Source organism: Corvus brachyrhynchos, unplaced genomic scaffold, assembly GCF_000691975.1.
Source record: "Corvus brachyrhynchos isolate BGI_N302 unplaced genomic scaffold, ASM69197v1 scaffold961, whole genome shotgun sequence".
In the NCBI taxonomy this organism is placed as follows: Eukaryota; Metazoa; Chordata; class Aves; order Passeriformes; family Corvidae; genus Corvus; species Corvus brachyrhynchos.
In genome coordinates, this window is record NW_008236008.1 from 538,254 (window position 1) to 564,450 (window position 26,197).

General features: G+C 40.3%; 2 protein-coding genes and 1 non-coding gene across 3 annotated transcripts in view; all 3 read left to right on the plus strand.

Annotated features, from left to right (window-relative positions):
• The window catches only part of VCPIP1 (valosin containing protein interacting protein 1), a 19,705-nt gene extending 3,571 nt beyond the window's left edge, over nt 1–16,134 (plus strand). Inside the window, exons 2-4 of the mRNA XM_008632075.2 lie at nt 5–2,486; nt 7,648–7,734; nt 10,705–16,134. Of these exons, the coding sequence (XP_008630297.1) occupies nt 5–2,486; nt 7,648–7,734; nt 10,705–11,576 (3,441 nt within the window). The 3' untranslated portion in view covers nt 11,577–16,134. The remainder of the gene's footprint in view (nt 1–4; nt 2,487–7,647; nt 7,735–10,704) is intronic.
• A 9,583-nt stretch (nt 16,135–25,717) lies between these two features.
• MYBL1 (MYB proto-oncogene like 1) overlaps nt 25,718–26,197 on the plus strand; it is a 25,852-nt gene continuing 25,372 nt past the window's right edge. Inside the window, exon 1 of the mRNA XM_017731162.1 lies at nt 25,718–26,062. Within this exon, the coding sequence (XP_017586651.1) occupies nt 25,718–26,062 (345 nt within the window). The remainder of the gene's footprint in view (nt 26,063–26,197) is intronic.
• TRNAY-GUA lies at nt 26,082–26,171 on the plus strand. The gene is given in 2 exon segments: nt 26,082–26,118; nt 26,136–26,171. It is a non-coding gene; the product is annotated as a tRNA-Tyr (tRNA).

Genomic DNA, 26,197 nt, shown 5'->3' on the forward strand with positions numbered 1-26,197 from the left:
GCAGCGGCAGCTGCTGGCCGTGGAGGAGGTGACGGACCCCGACCTGGTGCTGCACAACCTGCTGCGGAATGCGCTGCTGGGCGTCAGCGGCGCCGGCCCGCCCCGCAGGAACACTGAGCTCGTCAAAGTCAATGGCCTCTCCAACTACCACTGCAAGCTCCTGGCCCCCATCCTGGCCCGCTATGGGATGGACAAGCAGACTGGCAAAGCCAAGCTCCTCACGGAGATGAACCAGGGAGACATATTTGACTGCTCCCTCCTGGGCGACCGCGCCTTCCTCATCGAGCCAGAGCACGTCGAAACCATGGGTTATGGGAAGGACCGCTCCGGCAGCCTCATATACCTGCACGACACCCTGGAGGACATCAAGAAGGCCAACAACAGTCAAGAGTGCCTCATTCCTGTCCACGTGGATGGAGATGGCCACTGCCTTGTCCATGCAGTCTCACGAGCCCTTGTTGGCAGGGAACTGTTCTGGCATGCTCTCAGAGAGAATCTCAAGAAGCATTTTGAGGAGAATCTAAGCCACTACAAGGCGCTTTTCCATGACTTCATTGATGCTGCAGAGTGGGAGGATATTATCAATGAATGTGACCCTTTGTTTGTTCCACCAGAAGGTGTGCCAATGGGCCTTAGAAATATTCACATCTTTGGTCTTGCCAATGTGCTTCACCGGCCTATCATCCTGTTAGACTCCTTGAGCGGAATGCGAAGCTCTGGAGATTATTCAGCAACGTTCCTCCCTGGTCTGATACCTCTGGAAAAATGCATGGGAAAAGATGGCATGTTGAACAAGCCGATCTGCATTGCGTGGAGTAGCTCAGGACGTAACCATTATATTCCTCTTGTTGGAATAAAAGGTGCTGCTTTACCTAAGCTGCCTAGAAAGCTACTTCCTAAAGCCTGGGGAGTTCCTCAAGACCTCATCAAAAAGTATATCATGTTAGAGGAGGATGGTGGTTGTATTATTGGAGGAGACAGAAGTTTACAGGATAAGTACTTGATGAGGCTTGTTGCTGCGATGGAGGAGGTTTTCATGAGTAAACACGGTATCCACCCCAGTCTTGTAGCTGATGTGCATCAATATTTCTACAGAAGGACTGGTGTAATAGGGGTCCAGCCCGAAGAGGTCACTGCAGCTGCCAAAAAAGCAGTGATGGACAACCGCCTTCACAGGTGCCTCATCTGTGGGGCTCTTTCAGAGCATCACGTTCCACCAGAGTGGCTGGCTCCTGGGGGGAAGCTGTATAACCTGGCAAAAAGTACCCACGGCCAGCTAAGGCCTGACAAAAATTACAGCTTTCCCCTGAACAGTTTGGTGTGTTCTTACAACCCTGTGAAGGATGTGCTGGTACCAGACTATGGCCTGAGTAATTTGACTGTTTGTAACTGGTGCCACGGTAACTTAATGCGTCGTGTCAGAGAAGATGGGTCTGTTTTGTATATTGATGGAGACAGAACTAATACTAGGTCTACAGGTGGCAAATGTGGCTGTGGATTCAAGCACTACTGGGAAGGTAAAGAATATGACAATCTGCCTGAAGCTTTTCCTATAACTCTAGAGTGGGGTGGAAGAGTGGTGAGAGAGACTGTCTACTGGTTCCAGTACGAAAGTGACACCTCTTTGAACAGCAATGTGTATGATGTCGCCATGAAACTTGTTACCAAGCACTTCCCTGGTGAATTTGGTAGTGAGATTCTTGTTCAGAAAGTTGTCAACACAATACTGCATCAAACTGCCAAAAAGAACCCTGATGATTATACCCCTGTAAATATCGATGGTGCTCATGCTCAAAGAGCTGATGATGTACAGCAAGGACAAGAGTTAGAGTCACAACTTCCAACCAAAATAATTTTGACTGGACAGAAGGCTAAAACTTTGCACAAGGAGGAGTTGAATATGAGCAAAGCTGAAAGAACTATTCAGCAGAACATTGTGGACCAGGCTTCCGTAATGCAGAAACGGAAAAGTGAAAAATTGAAACAAGAGCATAAAGGGCAACCCAGGACTGCTTCTCCTGGGGCTGTTCGTGAGGGGCCCTCGTCCGCACCTGCTACACCAACCAAAACCCCGTATTCTCCAACATCCGCAAAAGAAAAGAAAATTCGAATAACCACCAATGATGGGAGGCAGTCAATGCTTACCTTGAAGTGCACTACCACCTTCTTGGAGCTCCAGGAAGGCATAGCGAGAGAATTTAATATTCCCCCGTATTTGCAATGTATTCGCTACGGCTTTCCTCCGAAAGAGCTTCTGCCTCCCAAAGAAGGCATGGAGAATGAGCCCGTTCCTTTGCAGCACGGTGACAGGATTGCCATAGAAATCCTGAAGGGCAAGGAGGAAGGCAGGCAGGCTGCCTCAGCGCACTCAGCTCATGCTGTGAAGCACGAAGATGTTGCTGTGACCAGTAAGATCTCATCGAAGGATCTGCAAGAGCAAGTCGACAAGGAGATGTATTCGCTCTGTCTTCTGGCAACGCTCATGGGTAAGGCTGACTTTGTGTTGTTCTTCAAAATTGTGTTTTTAAGTAGAAGATAACATTTTGCAAACTGCAGTTACATACACATTTCCTTTTTTCTTAAATCATGGTTACTCAGGTTAATTCCCTTATTCCTTTACTAGAAGAACATTTAATATGCTGTCAGTGACTTTTAGAAATGCATGTATGAGGTATATGAGATACTTGTTCTTCCTTTGCTATAAAGTCCTCTTTTAAAAATTGCTGTTTAGAAGTGATTGCATTGCCTCTGCCGTCCTGTCTCTCTCTTTTTCCTGCCTCTCATTAGGCACACATCTGAAGTGTATGTGTGAAAGCTACATAGTCTCTTTTTTCCTACATCTCCCTCAGGTTTCAGGAAATACATTCAGAACAGAGGTGAGAAGGGGATGCTGAGTGTCTGCTCATTGGAAGTTTGAGGAACAAATTCACCTTTGTAGTAGGATGAAGTCCTGATATTTGGCCCCACAGGGAGTTGTCTTGGTTTAAGCAAATCAACTTGACATTTTCTACTTAGGTAATCTGTTAATTTTAAGTGAAGATCTGGTCTTTTTAAAGGGCTGAGAAAAGTATTATTTCAGAATATAAGCGGAGGAGAAACTGAAAGAATCTAAACATGGATCTGAATTTCAAAGGTTGGACATAGGGTTGCAGAGCTATACTTATAAATTATTAGTCATGTAAATCTGACTGTTAATAATTCAAGACAAAAGGACTTTTCTCAGGTGCCTGTGTTTTTTATTTGCCTTTTTGAACTCAGGAGACTTGGACCCCCATTTGTGTAGTTTGTTCATCAGGTTTCACAGTTACTGCTGCTTTCTGGCAGGAAGTAGAACTGTAATTATCATACATTCAGCTCTACGAACCAGTTGAATAGTCATGTTTACAGGTTTGTTTTTTTTTGTGGTTGCCTTCTCTTTTGCTGGAGGGATTTGGTGTGGCTAAAGCATGTGATGTTTCAGAAACGAAACAATTACGTAATCACAGAGTGGTATGTCAGAAGTTCATCAAGCAGAACTTTGATTCTTTTCCAAGTGTGATTGTTTACTCCTGTGTCTTTTGCAAGATAGTGTGCTGAGTCACTACTCACCTTGTCACACTGACATTTACATCCCAGTTCCAAAGTGCAGGAAAATGTTAGGTTTAAAAGTTGTCTTAATTTTGAGATGAAGAGTGCTTTCCTGTCTGCAGGACATACTGCTGAAAGTATAGTTATTGGCTTCAAAAAACTTTGGCTTGCTTTAAAAATATCTTGGCTACTTCAGCATTAAGGTGTGTCATTATTTTACAGGTGCTTATCCATAAACTGTAAGTTGGTCTTGTATGCAAGAATGACTTTTTGTCTTTGCCATCATTACTGTTAGATTCTGCTTTAAGAGCACAGGTTAGAATAGAATTTACCTCACCCTTCTCTGGCTGCGTCCGTCGTGCATTACTAATAGAAGTAAAAGCAGCAGCAAGTGATGAACCAACCAGTTATAAAACCTTGTTCAGCTACTGAATAAGATGCTATTATTATATTATCACTCTTCTGGTTGGGTCTTCATTTTCCTTTAAAAATACTTGTGGAAAAAACCTTGTTACTAGACTGTTCACGATTATGATTTTTTCAACAGATTAACAATCTTCCTAAGTCCTTGCACTTTCTTAAGAGTGGCAGTTCCTCAAGGTGGCATATTCAGTCTTTTTGGGACAAGAAGCCTTAGTTTTTCTCAATGACATTTCTGTACTGCTAAAAACTGCTGCAAAAGTCTGAGAGCCAGCTTTGTGACTTTGTTCTGCTAAAAGCATTCCTGTAATACAGTCAGATTAGAATGTGTAGAGGGGCGATGCTGTTGAGATAGCTCACTGGGCCAGACACACTTTTCTTTTCCCCAGTGCCTATAGTGGAAGTGTGTCTTCAAACATCCATAATTATTGATTCTGTGTGCTTAGAAGATTTTCTTTCCTACAGAATCTCCTGTAGGCTGAAATATTTGTTTCTTATTTCAGCTACTATAATTTGTCTTTTCTGGTTTCAGCTACTTATTAGAATTTTAGATCGTGTTCTTTAATTTTTCTGTATATAGTTTAAAAACAAGCCCTGGGAAATTAAATACTGTAATTTCTGGACCACTTAACATATTATGCATGACTTTTTGTAAAGCTTTCTCTTCTTTTTTTGTTTAGCTCAAAATACAGAATTCTGTAGGGAGATTACTAAAGGAATTGGAATTTTACATTAACATATTTAAAATGTTGTATTTTAAACCAGATTTAATTACACCCATGCAGAGGCACTCTGAATACATGCAAGCCAGATATGAATGTATTTTGCTTGGGTTTTTTTTTGTTGATTAATTCATCCATGCACAAGGAATCAAAAAAGACAAGTTTAAATTAAATGTATTATTTGATACCAGGATTTTCTTGGAATTAAACAGCTTGCTTTGAAGCCAGCTGTAGTTTTCTATAACATGTTTATCAATTGAGTTTTTTATTTGTGTTGCACTTTGGGTGTTCTCTCTGCTCTCTGAAATGACAGTCTTTGGGCTTACAGCAGGTGCAGGCTAACTTGTACCAGCAAACAAGGCATGTTTGTGGGTAGGACAGTCTTGATTTGTTACCATACCTTAATGTTTGGGGGTTGGGGTCTGGTCTGAGGAAGTGTGTACTGGAGTAGGAACAGCGCAGAGAACATAATCTCTTTGATAAATGTAGTGTCTTGAGGGAGTTTTTAATCTAAATGATTATCCAAATTAAGTTGTGACCTATAAACATTTCACTGCCATGGCAAACAAACCAAAACAAACAGTAAAACTCAACTAAAACCAAAAATGTGCAAACCTCAAATGTTGTTTTAGTTGAGTCACACATACTAGTTCTTCTGATCTGGGAAAGTCCAGTTGTAACTGTGGGCTTTTTTGGTCTTCCAGTGGGAGATGTCTATCAAAACAGCATTTTTAGTTTGTATTTCTTTTCGTGGCTGATGCTTTTGTATTGTGAGCCCTGTTCTCCATGCTTTCCTGCATGTAGTCCTTGTTAGTGTTGCATAAAAGGCTATATAAACAGTTATGCTTCCCTTGTGCAAGGCTTGAAAAATCATGCCCTTGGCAAATAGGGAATCTTTCCTTGAAAAGTGTCAGTAATGTCTAAAATTGGGCTTCTCCTAGAAGTCCAGTGGTTGTCTTGTGGAATGAAAGGGAGCCCTTCAAATAATAATCTATTGCTTGATGCAGCAGTAAAGGAGTCCTCAGTATGGAGTCCTGCTGTCTGTGGCTTCTTCAGGCTTCAGTGAACTGACAGCTGTATTGTTACTTCTCAGTGCAGTGGTTATTACTTTGATTCTGGTGGGCAGTCTTTAAACCATCAGGAAAACTTGGAAGAGGCACAGTAGTGATGCTCTGGAGACACTGTGTATAGGGATGTGCATTTCAAACTGTAAATGAGAATAAGGATACAGTTAGCAGTGACAGAAGACTTCCTTCAGTAGATCATGGAATATAAGAAAGAAGAGTAGTTGGTTTGTTACTTGGGTGTTCTTCTTGGAAGTGAAGGCCAAATTTGTGAGCTTGATGTGCAAATGCGATGAGCCTGAGCATATATGATTTGATGGAATGCTTTCAAAATTAATCAGATAGTATAGGTCTCCTGTCTTTAAAACGTCCAAAGACAGAATGTGGTGAATGTGCACTGTACCTTTGTAAAGAGAATGGGGGCTTGAGTAATGCCTGTAGTGGAGAGGTGAGCAACAGTTGCAGGGGAACCGACGAGCAGGGGAGCGTACAGAGTCCTGTGCCTTTTGTGCCTGCCAGGGAATGGAAACACAATGCTGGAGAGTGGCTTGAAGGGTTTCCAAGCGTAATGTAGCATGTAATGCTGCTATCATGAGGGTGAAATACTTTCTCACCTGAGGCAGGTGGGACAGGAGAGTAAGTCACAGTTATCTTGTGAGATATACAGTAAAGAAATGCAAGGAGGGATTTAGATGTGCCATATATTCAGTATTTGGAAGCTATTAAAAATAGCTCTTTTATTTTATTTTCCTTATAACAACACGCAAAGACATATTGGTGGGTTATATTTTACAGCCTCACACATTCCAGCTGTCTCTATCCAAGTAGTACATCCAGTTAACTATGGTTGAAGATTTACATTCTCCAATCTTAATAGAAATTTGAGAGATGTGGTTATTGAGATTTCAATCCTACAGAAGGGGGCAATCTCTATATAAAATATCTCTGTATGTTTCCATAATATTTGATGGAAAGTGGGAAAATCAATTTTTTTCTGAAAATGTGTATGTGCAGTAGTTGTTTCTGCATCAGGAGAATGGAATTTATCAGTACTTTCTGTTTGCATTGCTTAGACAGCTACATAGCACATGTCACTTCTCTGGAGCAGGTAAGTGGTTAGCAAAATAAGGAAATGGTATAGGCAAAACGCAGATCTGAACTGATTGAGCAGGTGCTGTTAGGTCACTGATATTCCATCACTGTAACCCAATTTTTCTGTTCCTTATATTCCTTTCCTTATGTAGTCTAGGTTGGTTTTTTTTCACTCTGTGACCTTTAAAGATACCACATTTCAATGCCATTTTTGGCATTGTTGAAAAATGCTGGTTATACAGGACTGCCGGGGCCTCATGGTTGGTATTTTGCTTCCGACTCTCAAGAAAAGCAAGGTACAGACACACCTTCTATGCAGCTGCCTGGATGGATATTTGTGTCTCAGCTGCAGTGTTAAGTCTGGTGTGTGGCAGCTGTGAAATTGAGCTCTAAGTTTTAATGAGCAAGGATATGTGCTTGAATTTTGGAAGCGTGTTAATAATTTCCTAGTTTAATGTTGAAAGCAGAGATAGGAAGGGAATGGAGACTGATTTTTAGGGCCTGGCAAAGAACCAGAAGCTGCACTTTGGATCAAATCAAATTTGGGAACCTTTGTATTAGAACATGTAGGATATTTGACTGCAGATAGTGGTCTATTTTTCTGAAAGTCTCTCAATGTCCCGGGCTCCTGTTCTGTGCATTTGCAATAAAAATTCAAATTCTTTATTGCATAGAGGAGAGCGAGGACTCAGCTTTTGATTTAAGGAGTTACATTTTCAGCCATTGTCTATAATATGAAAATAAAACTGTTAAATTTTAATGATTGTATTTTATTTTTCCAGGAGAAGATGTTTGGTCTTACGCGAAGGGGCTTCCTCAGTTGTTTCAGCAGGGTGGAGTATTCTACAGCATAATGAAGAAAACAACAGGTATTTTTTGGGTTTTGTTTTTATTCCTTCTTTCCTCTGTTTTCAAATCCTGAAAATTGTAAATTGGTATTGAGTCACTTGTAAGCATAAATATTTTTTTTAAATTCTATTACTATGGTAAATTTTCATTCCGAAAAGATCAGAGAACTCCTAATGCTCCCTCAGACAGACTAAGACTAGGGAATCTGACTAAAGATGCTTCATTGAACTTAAACCTCTTTATTTTCTAAAATTTCCACTCCCTGAATTGTACAAACAACTATTTTTTTTTTTTTAAGACAGTATGACGAAAAAAAGTCAACTGATTTTTTGTTTTTCTAATTTTTTTCTCCTGTAAAGATCAAACAACAAGAAAATCATAGGACCTACTCCTGTTATACTTTAAAACGCTTACTGGATAAAGAGTTTTATCTTTCACATGTTCTTCTTAGTAGATGTTTTATACAGGGTACTGTATGTTTTAAATTTAAATGGTTGATTAAATTTGTTTTTCATATTCCTAAGATTATTGTTCAAAAGCAAAGCTATCCATCCCGTTCTGGTGTTGCTGAGTCTTGGGCTCTGTGCAAAATAACCAAGCAAGCAGAGTTTATTTGATTTTTAGGTGGCTTTATAAATGCTGCCTACAAAGAATAGCAACTGTTTCTTTAGAGAAGAAAGTACTAAAGGAATTATTTTCTCTCAAAGAAATTCTCTCAAAAATTTCTCTCTTATTTTCTTGATGAAATCTTTGCATTCACAGTTTAGCTCTTGTGCTTTCAGGTACTATAATGGTTCCTTTGCTGCTTTCTTGCTGTTTGATTTTTTTCTTAGGCGGTTTTATCAGCCTTAACTTTATCTTACTTATTTCTGGAAATTAATTAAAATGTGTGGTATACTCAATGCCCATTATCTCTCACTGAATTATTAGCCTGGATAATAGAGTTAGCATGCAAGTGTCTTATAGCAGATCTGTTTCCTTTTAGTTTTCCTTCTTTTACTATGCTTGTACAGTAAAGACTGGTGTATTGTTTGTGGAAAGTGAATTGGCTTAAACAGTGCCTGATGGAAAGGGCATTTTTGACCAATTAATGGCTAGCCAGACTTGAAAGCCTGAAATGAATCCAACGAATTTTAACTCAACTCATAGAAAACGTCTGACTTAAAAGCCATTTTTCCCAGCTGACTGTCCCAAGAAATAATGCTGTGGGAGACGATAGTGTAAAATGCCTGCATGCAAAGAAGTGCAATAATTTCAAATACAGACTATCTTGGTAGGTACAATTCATATTTCAGCATTAGCACACTTTTGCAATTCCAGTGTGCAACAATCTGACTCATCTTTCCACTTTAAGAAGCTCCTTATCTATTTGTAATTTGTAATCTTCTAATGTAACAATGCAGCTATCATACTGGACCTTTGGAACAAAGCTGTCTGTGAAGTGTAGGTACTGTTAATCAGTTGAAGTTTGATTTAATAGATCTTGTTTAAGATCTTACTTTGAGATTTCGGGATTGCAGTTTCTGAGGCAGTTTTGGTCAGTCATAGGAATTGTTACAGTTCCCTCTTTTGCAAATGAAAATTGAGCTGCTAAATTATGTACTTAAAAGATGTTCTTCAGGCTAAGTTAGACAGGTAGCTGTTTGAGGTTAAATTTTGTTCTGCGTTTTGGCTGTTTGGTTATTGGCTCCCATGGGTATGTAAATAAAGGAGCTATGTGTCTGAAGCTCTCAGAATAAAATCTTATTTGTAGGTTCTCTGCAATTGTGCACGTGTGAATCAGAAGCTGTGGAGGATGAGAGAGACTGGTCAGTCAGTTCATTAGTATGAAAACAGTTAATTCTCAAATTATTGAATGACCTTTTTCATTGATTCCCAGAATACTCATTTTGAAAACATAGTATTTGACAACACAGAAATAGAATTTGCTTGTTGTGTTTCTTCCCTTCTGAATAATTTCTGGTGGTTTTCTTCATAAATTTTGAGAATCAGAGGAAAAATCCCAACAATTTACCTGTTCCTGGCACCTTTTAAACAGTGTTGTTTTCATTGTTGCTCTCCATGCACAGGTGATGGAACTAAAGTGAAGAGAATGACTGCAGCAAAGTTTTCATCTGCAGATAGCTTTTAACTCACAGAAAGCCACCATCACTGAAGTGATACCTTACTGCTTTTACCACAGCCTGCATGGGACAGAATTGAAAGAGTTATTTTGTGTTTTATGGTGATAAACTGTAAGAAATGAATGTCAATTTTTGACACACAGAAGCTTCAGAACTTAAAATGATCTAGTGAACTCTCAGTTTTAACAGATTGGTCAAACTGTAAGTGGGACAATTAAACAAACAGCAGATAAAAAATATTATGCATTATGTTTGTTTTGTAAAGGTTAATAGTTATAATCTCCAGGTCTACTAAATACAGTAAGCTTGAAACACTTCAGTTAATCTAGCAACATTTCCTCTCCAAAAAGAAGACTAAATAGCAAATTTAAAGTTCCTCAGGCTTAGCAGCAGTTATGCAACCTGAAATCCTACTACAGTTCTAAGTAGTATGGAAGGAGTCTTAAATAGTATTTCTCCAGACAGTGTTTTGAAATGTGCTTCTTGTCAGTTTTCTGGTTTTGGTTTTTGATGGTTTGGTTTTGTGTGGTTTTGGGAGGTGTGGGTTGGTGGTAGTGATGGGGTTTGGTTTGTTTTACATTACTGCAAGGATAGAACGGCAAGTTGTAGTGGTGTGGTTGTTTTATCCTGTAATAGTACAGAACTGTCTCTTCATCAGAGTCATAATAGAAGGCAGCAGCATCTTTGCAGTGTACTGTGGTTGCTATTGTATGGCATAAAAGCCTAAGCTTTTTCTTCCACAGTAGTAACTTTCAGTGTTTGATTTTACATACTTGATTCAGTAAATTTAAATACAGTAATTACTGTGTGTTCAGAGCATGCCTTAAAATAGGTTAGCACTTTGAATAACTTTTTCTATCTTTATAGGTTTGGCTGATGGCAAGCACTGCACTTTCCCACATCTGCCTGGTAAAAACTTTGTGTACAATGCAGCAGAAGACAGATTAGAGCTGTGTGTGGATGCTGCTGGGCACTTCCCGATCGGTCCTGATGTTGAAGAGCTGGTTAAAGAGGCCTTAAGTCAAGTGCGAGCAGAAGCTACTTCAAGAAGCAGGGAAGCAAGTCCTTCACATGGAATGCTGAAGCTGGGTAGTGGTGGAGTAGTGAAAAAGAAATCTGAACAACTACATAACATAACTGCATTTCAAGGAAAGGGTCATTCCCTAGGAACTGCATCTAGTAGTCAACAACACGATCAAAGAGCCAGGGAAACACCACTTTTAAGAAAGCATAGCACAGAAACGGACTTCAGTCCTTCTGCTAAAATTGAGCCTTCTGTATTCACAGCTGCTTCTGGTAACAGTGAGCTTATTCGAATTGCTCCAGGAGTTGTGACAATGAGAGACAGCAGGCAGCTTGACCCCACTTTGATTGAGGCACAGAGAAAAAAGTTGCAGGAAATGGTCTCTTCTATTCAGGCTTCAATGGATAGACATTTGCGGGATCAGAATACAGAGCAGTCAGCATCAGTTGATGTATCTCAAAGAAAAGTAGAGGCAGTGAGTTCAACTGCTAAAACTGGGAGCTTTCAGGCTGCCTTACCTGAATCATTTTCTGCACCAGGTGGTACTGAACTCTTGAATACTGAATCAACTGATGGTAACATGGTAAATTCTGTGGGAACAACATTCCCTGCAAGGTCTAAAGCACAAAAGGGAAATTCCGTTGAGGAGCTTGAGGAGATGGATAGTCAAGATGCAGGAATCACTAATGCAACTGAGCCAATGGATCACTCTTGATAGGTTACAATCTAATAAGGGTAGAAGAAATTACTGTTCAAATGTAATGTTTATTGGCTGGGCCACACAAAGTGATTAGTTATTAAATCTTGTATGTATGTCAAAGATTATATCATCTTATTCAGTGCATGATAAGCGTGTGATTGGCAATAGCTTTCAATATTACCATACTGCTGCCCAGGCTGGCTCTGTTACCTGTAAACTAGTTATTAGGAAATGCACTGAGATGAATATCTGCTGTACATGTGGGTTCTTGAAAATTCTTTGTAATTTTTAATTTCTTTAAAGTCTTAAAATTTAAGCCTGTGCAAGGTTCTTACCATGCTAGCATAAGGTTACTGGAAGGGCTAGAACAGGCAAAACTAGAAACATGGCAAAGTTAATTCTGTCCCAGGTACTTAATTCCAATAAAAAATACACTATAAGCATAAAATAGACATAAATTTCAAAAAGTAACTGAAAGTAAACTTCTGCTCAATTTGATAATGCAGCATATTCAGTACCTTAATTACATTGTGCTGGCACTTCTCCTGTGTAATAACTTTTTCATTCATATCCTCATCTCAGAAATCTTGGAATAAGTGTAACTTTAGTAAACTAAAGTCTAAGTTCTCCTATTGTCAGTTAGGAAGCAAGTTAGAAAAAAGACCACATAGCATATGATGATATATTGAATGTGGTGTGGTTATGAATGGCTGGCTGAGCCAACACAACCACTTCTGGTGCTCTTTTGGTAGCATGTCTTTATTTCCTCCCAGATACCAAACTGGTCAGGTGGTTGTGCAACTTTTGAGACAATTATGGGAGAGAAGTTGGCAATTGCAAGTAAGAACAAATGTTCAATGGCAAATCCATTTCTTTTAGAAGACTTAGTTGCTAGCATTGGTTAGAAATGGCAAAAATGAAATAACAGCTGTCCTCTTAAAAGCAAATTAACAATTTATTGGAAGGAAATGACTCTCTAACACACATTATCCTAAAGTGTTTGGTGATAATTGAACTTTTAGAAGCTCACTGTTTACTCTGTGGGAACAAGGAATACATGCTGTTTCAGTGTCTATAAAGACTACCCACCTCTCTCAGCCTCACTTCAGTTTGTGATGCAGATTTCTCTGCATCAGTGATAATAGAGCTGGTATCCACTTAAGTAGTGTGTTCATCAGACAGACCTGTAGTGCTAGTTTTTAAGAAGCAGCCATTGTGCTTGCTCCCTAAGGATGGAATGTGTTTCTGATACTGCACTTTGCTTCCTATCTTCATAGTCATTTAAATGCACTATTGTTGCTTCTTCTCATAGTAAAATAACATTGAATGGATGAAAAGATGTTAATACAACTTCAAAGGAATTAAGAGCATTTAAATACTGAAGTCTGTGTTTGTGCACATGTAGGTTTTTACCAGTTCACAAATGTGGTTTGTGTTGTATATGTTTGTATTCAGAAAAGTCTCCTCACTTTTTACATTTCTAATCACTTAAACAGTTCTAAGCATTAGTATGATAAAATGTCCCATGAGGAAGGATTTATTTTTGTATGTAGAACTGAAATGAAGCAAGTCTCTTAAAGAATAGCCCTTCTCTCTTGTTAATGAAAAATGCCTCTGTTGGTTAACTTTTTATGTGGATGGTACAAATATTTTATTATTTCGTACACTACTTAGAGGTAAAATATAAATATCACATTTTCACAGATAAACGAAAAATGTAAAGATCTCAAATTGCTATCTGGTAAGTTTAGCAATTTGGAAACTTGGAATGTATGAAGTAATTGGCTTGCCAGAACTGACCTTGCTGATGCACTGATTAACTGGCAGGGCTTATTCAATGAGAAACAGGATGCACATGCAGCAGCTGGAAGCCTGCCATGACTTCTGAAAACATTTAGTCTCCCATGAATCAGTCTAGCTGGCTGAAGGCTACATCTATATAGAAAATGTTGAGTAGAGGCTTGTGCTTTGTCACAGTGTTAGAAAAGTATAGCAATGACTTGTTCCTGAGAAAGAGTTTAAATTGGGAGAGGCTGAGGGGGAAGAATCTCCTGGATCTCTTGCATTTTAGACCAGGTAACCACTGCTTTGACAGTTTTAACCTTTTCTTTATTAAAAAAAGTCTTCCTTGGCTGGAAAAATAATGAGCAAGCAGTGTATATGAGAGAATTTCAAGTTTGAAATAAATGAAAATATTTATTGCACATCATTCTTATTTCAAGGAAAAATGCTTACTTTTTTCATGCCTTTCTGGTAAGACTGCAGAAGCTTGTGTGCCTTTTACTGTGTAAAGGGGAAGGCTTGGTTTAGTTTTGACATACTTCCCATTTCAGCAGTAATTTGACATTTTCCTTCTGATCTAAATAGACATAGAAACAGATAATAGCTCTGTTTGACTCACCATTAGTGTCGTTTCGGGCCCACTCAAGTCGTGTAGATCAGAACCCTCCAGTTCCTAAAAGAAGATGGTCTCAAAGGACTGGTAAAATGGTGTCAATCACAAGATCCACTGGTGTGAATTCTGGAAGGCAGGATTGTGCATATTTCTTTGCAGTGTTCTTATCTCACGTGGCTTTTTCATGCATTTAATATCAGTGGTTTTGAGAAAGACAGCTTTTGATACTCTCAAGTGAAGCTAAACTCATCTATGTGCCAGTGAGATGTGTGACTGTGCAGGAGAAGTGAAATAAAGAACTCTGAAGTGTAAGTTGGAACAGATGTTTCATTTGGTTGCTGCCAGTGGGTGCAAATGTGAGTTGAGACAAATCTGTGTGCCTGTCTAAGGAGCACCAGTGTGCTTGTTAGAATTCCCTGTTAGAGTCAGGAAAATACTGATGGGGTACAAGGGCAGGGAAGACTTTGGCTCGTTGTGGATGAGAAGATGTGTCAGTAGGACTTCTCAAATGTCAAGAAAGATGCCCTTTGCTCAAAAAATAAAAGCAAGCAAGCCAAATTCTTTCCACCAAATTGCCTGTGGAAAGAGGTTTTGGTTTTGAGTACCCAGTTTGATTACTTTCTTGTCTGAAGGCCAACCATCTTCTACACTATGTCTCATGGCAAAGAAGACACATTATTAGAAAATCCTAAATGTTGCTATGGCTTAGTATGTATAACCTGAAGAGAAGATGATTACTGAAAATACAGGCCTAGTACAAAAATAAAAAGGGGAATGAACTAGATTGCTGATGAGCATGTGGGAAACCTTGGGAGAACAGATCAGTTTTCCAAGGGAAATGCAAGACTTCTACTACTTCAAATGGCTGGGTGCTTAGTAAGGTTGACTTTTTGATGGTGCTGTTTCTCTCTGAATTGTTTGCATTTCAGGAAGGGAAATAAATAGCAGATTTTCAAATGAAATCAAAAGAAATGTATTTGGGATGTCTTCCCTGTTGTAGTCACAAAACGACTGTGTGCGTTTTTGGCTTTGTGAATCTCATATAGTTTACTAGTCTTGTGCTGGCTACAAAATAACAAGCTAAACGTTGCCTCTGATGGAGTGCTCTAGCAGTGTCACAGAGGCACAGTGCCACAGGGCTGTGTGCTAACAACTCTGCAAGGCCAAAAGACTTGATTCATAAAGTAGAATCTGTTGTCACTGTCACAAGGTTAGTGGAGTTGCACGCTACTTTTTCAATGCGCTGAAAATGCCAGGTATACAAAACTCATGATCACAGTTGGGAGGGTGATTCTTGGTATGAGTAGTATGGAAAATGAATGATTTAAGAAGATGCCACTGTTATCTCTACATTTGTTTGGCTCCTATATTTAAATATCAGAATCTACATGCTTTTGTAAAATAATAATAGTATTAATATGAAGTTAATCCTTTTGTTAAAAAAAGCCATAACAGAGAGTGGTTTCTTTGTTTTGCTTGTGGATATCAGTTTAGCTTCATGAAGAAGTTGCTTAAGATCTTTAGAATGCAGGATTCCCTCTGAGCCCTTATGCCTGTGGTTGAGCAATAAAAGGTTGAAACAAGAGTGGTATTTTCAGAATTATTTTACGTTTGATGAGGATTATTGCCAAGAAATGAAGGAGTGCACTTTTAGGAGGGAATGCTATTTAAAAAATGTATAAATAGGAATTAAAATAGTGTATATATTTAGAAAAAAATCTTTTTAAAAAGTAAGTGCTTTACATGTTGAGTTAAAAACAAATTAGCATAGAAACTATACCATCTTCACAGTACTGGCTGTTATCCAGCAAGGTTTGGTTTGTTTTATTTGTGATTGCTGTACTAATTATATTTGATTTTTTTATCTGTAATGTAACAATAGTGTATTATAACAGTATATAGTGTACTATACTACACTTCACTGTACAGTATTTGGAATTTTCTTTGATTGCTATATTAAAACTGTAAGTTAAAACATCTGCATTGGTCTTATAAGGTGCAACTTTTATCTAGCCTTTCACACATTAGCTTGTTTATTTAATACAAAATAAGTCAGTTGAAAATACATTAATTTCTGCATTTTGCATATAGATTGCATTATACTTGTATACATGAATACTAGTACAGAAGTTGAAAAACTGATATAACTCTTCGGGAAGTAAAATGTGATGTCATCCATTTTCCTTTAGTAATGCTTATTTTAAAAAATAACATTTTTGAAAGAAAAGGTCCTTAAGGAAAAAGTTAAAATTTTGACCTCATACCTGTTCTAAATATTTCATTGAATGTATAGGACCTTTGAGAGATTTCTAAACCATATATGTTTCATATATTTGAGACCAAAATTCATGACCTGAGTCTTTTTTTCAAAGTTATCACCAAGAAGATGTAGAAGAATGCTGACCGAGTCAGCATTTAAGATACCTTGCAATCCGTGATCTGAAACATTGGTCAAAATGTATTTCAAAGCAAAATTTTAATGTGTGCATGTAATATTGAAGTATGAATAGTATGATTTGGAAGAACAAGGCTTTTGAAAATTTGGTAATACTCAAAGATGAACATATTGGCAACTATTTAAGTTATCTCTATGCTTTTCTCGCCAGTTACATATGGTACTTTGTTTCACAAATTGGCTTTAATCAAAACTTCTGAGCCTAGAAAGAAGCCATAAAACTGATCTGCAAAACTCTTGTGTTACTTCTTCCTGTATTTACTGAAAGGCTTTAATTCCAAGTGTGCTAGCATTAAAGCATTCTTTAAAATGATGGGTGTAAATATGCAGAGTTAATTTTGATTGCATGTCATATCATGAAGAACTGAAAATTATTCTTCAGAAGATTTGTATTTCAAAAGCTTAAATGCTTAATGCTAAGCTAGAAATTTGCTCGTCTTTATTAATACAGTGTTCATAATCTGAGCCAAAACCAGTACTGAATGTATGAAGCAACAAAGTTAAGTGTGCTTTCAAAGTCTTTTCATTTACTTCTGCAATTAATTGTACAGTCTTAATATTTGTCTAAATTTTTATTTTGGATTGGAATTGTTGAGTTTGGCTTGTTATTTGTTGTTTGGTTGGTTTGTCTCTTTTTTTACTTACGCATGTTCACAGCAGATCTGTTGTAACGTCGCTGTAAAACCCCAGCTTCCTGTCATCATAAGACTCCTCAAATACAACCCTATCCCTAGGGCCAGGGTGAGAGTGAACCTTGGATATTCATCAGCATGTGTAGTGAGTTACGGAAGGTGCTTTTGCTATTACACAGTCAGTTCAAACACCTTGTGCTGACTGCAGAAGTTAATTGAAATTATGTTGCTTTGCTTGATGTAGAGGCTTTGATAAATATTGGCTTCTACAGGTCTGTGATGTTTTGAGCATTTGTTACTGGGAAATAGATAAAGAAAAGTACATGTTTGGATTCACAGTAGACTTGATGGCTAACCTGACATTGCAGAAACCCTGTTGCTACAGCTGGTTTGAAATGGATTATTTGGATTTGAATTACTTAAATTGTTGTACACTGGGTTATTCTGAACATCTGTTAACACAGGGGAATTAGGCTTTGGTGTAAGCGTGACCTCTGTTGCAGTAACTTGCAGGCACTTTAAGAGGCTTCAGAAAAGACTATTATTCTCTGTTCTGTTACTGAAAAACATTGATTGTGAGATAGCTGCAGAGACTTGTATTTGGACTTTATCCACCTCTATTTTTAAAAGACTACCTAATTTTGTTTTCTGCTGGAAATAATACTTCTAGTGGCTTGTCTTGCTGGTGGCAAATCTAATTTCACTTCTAAAGTGATCCTGTAGGTCTGGACGGGGTCTGTGCTGTTTGGAAACTTATATTAAATAAGTGAAAAATTAAAAGAAAGATGGCAGATGGAAGGAAGTTACCAGAAATTATAAGAAGGTTTAAATGGTGCTGTGGTTCTTATTAGCCAACAGTCTGTGGAGTCTGGCTGCATGAAATGCACAGTCACTTCTTACAAACCCTTAAGGCATGCTTCAAGCAACTTCTTTCAGAATAAGAAAACTTGATTTTATAGGCTACTTTGTCAAGTCAGTGTGTAAGTTTTTCTTTAAAATGAAGTTTCTTTCAGATTGTCACATTGTTGTGTAAATACAGAGCAATACTTGCCAGATGGTACCTCCTGATCCTAAATTCTCCTTTCCCACGTGCACTTGTGCCACCTCTGCAAATCCTCAAGAGGTCTCTTCTGATGCTGGGCTGCCTTTCCTGTTTGCTTTTCATCTGTCATTTGAACTTTTATTGTATATCCTTTTTACCACGGGTGTTTTTGTAAGTTTATTGTCTTCTGTTTATACTGCGCCTCTTAGGGACAGTGAGAGGCAACTAATGATCACATTTCACACAAATTAGGCTGATGTATATGAAAACCTTATTACAAGCACAGAAACCTTACACAGCACAGAAAGGAACAAAGGGAGATTCCTGGGAGATGGGAGGACTTACCTGCATTTTCAGGAGAAGGGAAGAAGATGTATAAGGATTTATCAATGTTCCTAAAAATTCACCTAGTAGTTCTGTAGGGCAACCATGTTTTATGTTGTTCCATCTCCATGGTGCAATTTTAGAAGCTGCAGTGGCTCACTCCAAATCTGGGGATTTCCCTGAGATCCACCTTTCTCTTCTCCCAGGAGCAGAAGCTGCCAAATATATACATTTCAACCCAATGGGAGAGAAGGGGTGAGACCTAACCGCACATTGCCCCATGAAGGTGTAGGTTTTGTGGCAGTGAGAAAAAACACACGGAAAAGGCAAGGGCTTAACTTAAACATGTGATGAATGAAATAACTCTTATTTCTAACTATTTGTATGTTCAAATCTGCTCAAGTGCTGCTCAGTTCATACCAAATCCTACATCTGAACATTGCACATACAAGAATGCACATACAAGAATACTACTTTTTTCTCCACTGTGTCTTAGAATAAGGCCCTTCCTGGCTTCCTAAGACAGATGCTGGAAATAGCAATTATTTTTGCAGGCAGCAAAGAGGGATGCAGGAAATAAAGGTCAAGAGTACCTGCTTCTTTTGTTTTCAAATTAAGAAAAGTCAAGCCATGGTACGATGGAAGAAACTAAATGCCAGTATTTATTTCTTTGGTCCCTCTGTTTTTCCTAACCGTAACTACTACTTTACCCTGCCACATTCACCAACGTATTTTTTTGATTTGTTTTCTTCCCTGCATTTGAGGTCAGCTGAGCTAGCCCATTCCCTCAGTCTGGAAACTTTGAACTCTCAGTTCTCTATTAAGCAAGCAGCCCAAAAAGTCCCAGGTATCTATTGCCACTGTGAAAATAATCTTTTTTTTATTTAACATTTTGTTTCTTTTCAACCCTAACCCTGAGGTTCTACATTGTAAACTCTCATAAACTTGCATCTTTTCACAAACTCAGAAAATACATTTGCAGTAACTAATGACCTTTCAAACCTTTCAATGACACCTCTTCTACCTGGAGAAGTGGAGCCAGGATGGAGGTGTGCAGTCTTTTGCATTTGTAAGCACCCTCTGATCTCTCTTCTGCTGGAATTCTGCAGGGCATGGGAGCAACACTGCCTTGGATAAAGAGGTAAACTACAGTTGTGCCAGCAGCAGAGGCCAGCACCTCTGGGAGTGCTGGCTGTGATACTGGCAGATTTGTCTGTGTGATTCCTATTTTTGTAATCAGTGTTGGGAGTCTTGCTGCTAGTTTGGAAAGCTGGGGGTCAAAACACTGTTCTTTTTATAAAGTACTTTTGATTTTTGTGTAGAAAGTTAAGCCAACTGCTTTTCATCTATCACTGGGATACTATTGACCTTAGGCTGAATCTAGCTCAGGCTGTTGCCAGGACAGTGTTAGGGTTGCCTGACTGTCAGGTTGGCTCAGTCTGGCTCTGACTGCTTTAGTCCCTTTCTTTAAGAGTAATTGTTTACTCCTGGAGTTGATAAAAATCTAAGAATTAAGTTGACTTCTCTTGCATTTCTAGTGATGACTTGCTCAGATGTAATTCTAAAACCATGGGGTAATGCTAGTATCTGATTAACAAGTGACTTGCAAGTGTCCCCTTTGGTCTCCAAAGTTGTAAATATGTTGGTGAAATTCTTTTTTTAAAACATTTGCATGCCTGACCAGAGCTATTAAAATTATTCCTCCATAATTTCCAAAATAAACAAGTGGCATTTGAGAAATTAGAAAGGTTGTTAACTGAGATTAATATTATAATCTAAGCTAGCAGTGGTATCATTACTAATTTTTGCGAGAGTTAATAGCAAGATGATAGGTGATGTCTGAGTGTAAGCTTAGGAATGTTTTTTCTCTCTTCCATTGATTCAAGGCTGTACTGCTTTTAGCCCCTAAAAATTAATATTTGCCTGTATAGTGCCTCATTTAAGTTAATGCTCATGCCATTGAAACCATAGGTGTAGTTGCCAAATCAAAGGAATACTGTCAATCAGTGTAGCTGCCATTGTACTTTGCACAGCAGATGAGGTGAGGCTTAGAGCTTTGTTTCGAAGTGACAGCATCCGTCTGAGCTGTGCAATGACACCATTTCCTTGCCCTCTGTGCTAGAGGATCCTAGTGTTGGTCTCTGGCAGGGCCATATCCCTGGAGCTGCTTTACTGATATTCTGAGCATGGGAACTGTGCTTGTTTTTTTCAGTCCAAGGCTTGATTTCAAGGCCACCTCAGAATTCTTTCAGAAGTTGTACAGCCTCCTTGATAAGCTGATATAGGCTGCTTTGGAAACATGCAAGATGTTTTGTGTGCATGATTGTCAGGGAGGTTAATGCACCAGAGTTAATTCTGAGCCCATCCAGATACACTTGACTATTTTGGTATTTTTGTGATATGGTAGCCTTTAAGCTTTTTGTTTCCACCCTCCCTACTCTAGCATGAATAATGTTAATACAGTAAAGTAAAATTCATGAAATCACGAAGTACATGCAATTCTTCTGAGTCTGAACACAGGCTGGTTGAATTAGACAAGTAACAGTACTTCCCCTCTCCAAAAGGCTGTCTAAATAGGTTGAGTCAAAGTGCCCAGAACTTGCTAACTCTTCTGGGTGAAGGGGTTGATCCTTTAAGACTTAACATTTTAAGAAAATGCTACAAAAAGCATTTAGAGAGAATTCCAACAAAATGTGATCAGCCATGAATAGAATATTGTCCTTCAGAATCTTTGATACCAAGCAGTTGGAAAAAAGAATAAAACAAGACTAAGTATGACTCTGAAGGCACACAGCAAGTTGAAATTGCTCTGAACTTCAGCTTCTCTGAACTGACTATGACATGCATGACTGGAGTACGGATGACAAGCTGGAATCTTCAGTACTGAGAGAGAACAGATGCAGATAATAAGGTGCTGTGATATGAAGAACTATTTTAATTTAAAAGAGTATCTGGTGCATATCCTTTTGTTCTTCATTGGGAATTTCTTGAAACATGGGGAGGAAGCTCAGCCCCACCAGGATGATGCAAGCAAGAACACCTTGGGTGCAGAATGAGTGGTGCTGTGACATTGAATCGAGACCAAGTCAAGCAGCTGGGTTGAAGACTTGATGGATACATGTGGTTTGACAAACATATTTGGTGTTTCAGCCAGTGCTGAGCTCTGAAGATTGCAGTCATTGGAGCAACTGGTGATAAAGTATTGAAGACTACTAAAAGGAAAGTACCTGGTAAAAAAACCTGTGAAGTCACCTACACTGAGCTTTTTCTTTATTTTAGCAATCATCAAGTGTTTCTTTTACGTTAGAGATCTTACTTCTGTGAGACTGGCAGCAACTGGCTGGGAAACTGTTTGCTGAGGAAATAAGCCACTTGTTTTCCACAATTCAAAAAACTGATTATTGAGTTTACTTTGTAGGATTTTTTCTAGATTCTTCTCTCATACCAAGAAGTCAGTTGCATGCCTTGTTGATTATTTGTGCTGAGAATTATCTTCACAAAGACTCTAGGTGCCTCTGTTGTAAGGTTTCCAAACAACCTACAGGGAGAACATTTAAGACAGACTGATTATTCTTAACTTCAAGTCAGTGATATTAAGTCTCTCGGAGAACATCCATGTACTGCTTTATTGTCCACAGAAATGTTGAATTAGCTGCCTGAATTCACAATGAGATTCTGATGCATAGCAGCAAAGAATTACAAACTTCTGCATGTGACTTCAGAGTTTTTCTATAATTTCCTTGTGACAATAGGCAGTGGGGTCATGACTGCTATTTTTTATTCATTAAAGGCTTTATCAGGAAATAGATTGAACTCTCACCAGATTGGAGCAGTAAAAAATGAGCCAAATAATACACATATGGACTTAACGTATGGCCTTATAGTGTGGTACCTTCATACCACTGCAGCTTGGTGAAATTTTTAGAAGTATCTGTGTTGCACGGGAAGGGACCTGTTTCCCAGCAGGAACAATCTGCTGTTAGTTAAGGTCATAATGAATGCCTAAGGAACAAATGATAGGACCATCACTCCCTCTTCCAGGGCATTTTGCCCATTGAATCATCTGGGTAAGAGCAAGTGTCCTGTCTTTGGAAATGTGTTGCCCACTGCTATTCGTACTTGGCCAACACTACAAAACCCAAGCAAGATCCAAATGCCAACAGCTGATTTAAGTGTTGTTTGGTTTTGGTTTGTCAGGAGACCCAACTAAACAGTTCTAAGGTAATGGGAAAGTGGCAAAAATGCTACTGGAAGTATGTCCACTGTGACTCAAGGGTCTGTGACCTAGGAGTGATTTGCCTCACTCTGACACCCTGAACCTGCAGCGAAGTCTTTGCACCTGGTCATGTTCTTTGGGTCTAGTCTGGAACCGAGCTCTCCATTGTCACAAGGGAGTCTTGGAAAGGGCAAACAAAGGCAGAAAGCAGTTCTTGCACAATGGAACTCAGATATTGCTGGCTGGTGAGTGTCCTATCAGAAGCCTATCAAGACTGAGCCTGGTGGCTTGTGGGCTGTGACAGCTCTGATGGGATGGGAGGGGACAGTCTGTATCCTGCTACAGTGTCTGTTTGTGCCTTCTTTCTTATAAGGTCTCTGAAGAGAAAGGTAGACCTCTGGCTTGGTTTCGTGAAGCTACTAGAAGCTGAGAAGAGATAGAGAGAGGGGGATGCATCTTCATGCTTCTTTTTTTTTTTATCATGTAGGAGCAAAAGAAATGCCAAACATTAGACCTCGTCACACAGGACAGTAACAGGAGAAAAAAAAAAAAAAGAAAAAAAAGTGAGGTGTGTATGTGCTTACTGGTGTACTTCAAGGAGAATATTTACTGGATGTCATAACAAACTACATCTTTAACCTATTATTCTTTTTAACAACAGGACCATCAGTACTTATTAATTTAGCAATTTGCTTCAGCTAATGCTTTCAGGATCTATTTCCTGCAAATTAGGAACACACGTGTTACTATGGGAATATACAAGAAGGTACCTATTTAGACAATATTTTTATTTCAGACTCCTTTCACTTTGAATTAAATATGAGTGCTAAAAGATGCCATTTCATACTGTATGAGGCTGATGACACAAATCCTGTCTCAGGGTGGTTTTTATTACTTTTTCATTACAGCTTTTGTAGTTCAAAGACTCCTGCCAGAGCTTTGATGTGGGGAAACCTGCTGCGTTGTCATCTCTGGATACTAAAAGTGCATCACAAGGAATATAGGTTGGTGCTGAACACCTATTAGCAAAGACTACAAATAGAACCCTCAAGGAATGTGTTTTCTTCGTGAAAGATGCAATTATACGAGTTCGCCCTTGTAACAGTAGGTTTGTGGTGCGGTTGAAATTGGGGTTTTGGTGGGTTTTGCCGCGTTTTTGCCCTCCCGTGCCTTGGGGACTGTGCCGCCGCCTGCAGTTCCTGCGTGCCCGCGCAGGGGGCGCTGCGAGCCCGGCGTTCCCGCCCGCAGGCCCTAGGAACATCGACAGTGCCGTGGGGATGTACCGGGAACATCGACAGTGCCGTGGGGATGTACCGGGAACATCCATAATGCAGTGGGGATGTACCGGGAACATCCATAATGCCGTGGGGATGTACCGGGAACATCCATAGTGCCGTGGGGATGTACCGGGAACATCGACAGTGCCGTGGGGATGTACCGGGAACATCCATAATGCAGTGGGGATGTACCGGGAACATCCATAATGCCGTGGGGATGTACCGGGAACATCCATAGTGCCGTGGGGATGTACCGGGAACATCGACAGTGCCGTGGGGATGTACCGGGAACATCCATAATGCCGTGGGGACGTACCGGGAACATCGGCAGTGCCGTGGGGATGTACCGGGAACATCCATAGTGCTGTGGGGATGTACAGACTCCACACACGGCTCCATTTATTCAGATAACTTCTGTGAATTCCATCCTGGTGGACAATAGACTGCCCATGAGCCAGCAGTGTGCCCCGGTGCCCAAGAAGGCCAGTGGTACCCTGGGGTGGCATCAGGAAGAGCATTGCCAGCAGGTCGAGGGAGGTGATCCTGCCCCTCTACTGACCCCTGGTGAGGCCACATCTGGAGTGCTGTGTGCAGTTCTGGGTTCTTCAGGACAAGAGAGACGTGGATTTCCTGCAGCAGGTCTAGCAGAGGGCTGCAAAGATGATTAAGGGAGTGGAGCATCTCTCTTTAAATACAATTTGAAGCATAACTGGAGCACCTCATGTAGTGACAGGACAAAGGGGAATGGATTCAAACTAAAAGACAGTAGGTTTAGATTAGATATTAGGAAAAAGTTATCACCCTTCACTAAGGATGATAAGGTACTGGAACAGGTTGCCCAGAGAAGTTGTGGATGCCCCATCCCTGAAAGTGTTCCAGGCCAGGTTGGATGGGGCTTTGAGCAGCCTGGTCTAGCGAAGATATCCCTGCCCATGGCATGGGGGCTGAAACTAGATGATCTTTAAGGTCCCTTTCAACCCAAATCATTCTATAGTTCCAGGTAAAGACTCATATAGGGAAATACTTACAACACACAGAGGTTCTGCTGGAATGTAGTTTGTACTTCATGATGGTATAGCTTCAGGAAGTCATTGCCTCTGTGATGGTGGTGGTTAGCAAATTTCCTTAAGTACATCACTGAAAAAAAATGTATTTGGAAAGAAGATGATGGATAAGAAGCCATCTGCCGTTTTGGTGATTTATTTTGACCACTAAAGTAAAAATCACATTGCAATTAATAAAAAGAGATGCTTTGGCCCTGTAATGGATGTGAGCACCCCAGTGTCAAGTGACCACCATGACTGAGCACCTTTAAATGCTGTCCCTATCGTTCTGGTTTTTTTGACCATGCAGCTGCCAACACCTGTCTTTAAAGCAGGTGGTCCCACCGTGTTCTCCTAGGAGCTCTGTGGAGTCCACGTGTCCACCAGCACAGCTACACGAGGATGCGATGCCATGTTTCTACCAGAAAGGAAGTTGTAGCCAGGTGGAGTTCAGCTTCTCCCAGGCAACTAGTGACAGGACGAGAGCGCATAGTCTTAAACTGTGCCAGGGGAGTTTAAGTTAGACATTAGGAATTTCTTCACGGAAAGGGTCACTAAACACTGGAATGGGCTGCCCAGGGAGGTGGTGTAGTCACCGCCCATGGAGGTATTCAAGGAAAGACTGGGTTTGGCACTCAGTGCCATGATGCAGCTGACGATCTGAGAAGTCTTTTCCAACCTGATTCTGTTTGGGGGTGACCTCTTCCAAACAGACCCGGGCCGTGCCCGTGGCTGGAGCAGGCGCCCCGTAAGAGCGCTGGGTGGATGAGGGATGAGACCCGCGCTTCCCGCTCCTCAAGCACGCGAGCAACCACAGGGCAAGGATTTTCCGGCAAGGAAGGGAAGCGGGAAGCGCTGCCCTCGTACGCCGGGAAAGCTCGCCGCCGGCGCGGGAGCGAGATGGGCCGAGAGCACTTCGCCCCCTGCGCTGACGGATCCACCGGCAGTAGGGCCGAGGGTGCGGGAGACGCCGCTGGACTTTTGGGCCGCTCGTAGATCCATGTCTCCGTCCCGAGCGCGTCTCTATGCTCCAGCTGTTCCCGGGAAGGGAATTCCAGCACTAGTTACGACGTACATCACCGGTGGCACCGCCAAGAAAGGCTTTATACCGGGGCAGGCAGGGCCGTTCCCAGCTCCCTTCGATAGCTCAGCTGGTAGAGCGGAGGACTGTAGAGGCGCGGCCCGCGGGAATCCTTAGGTCGCTGGTTCGATTCCGGCTCGAAGGAGAGGCTCGGTTTTGCCGCGCGGGGGC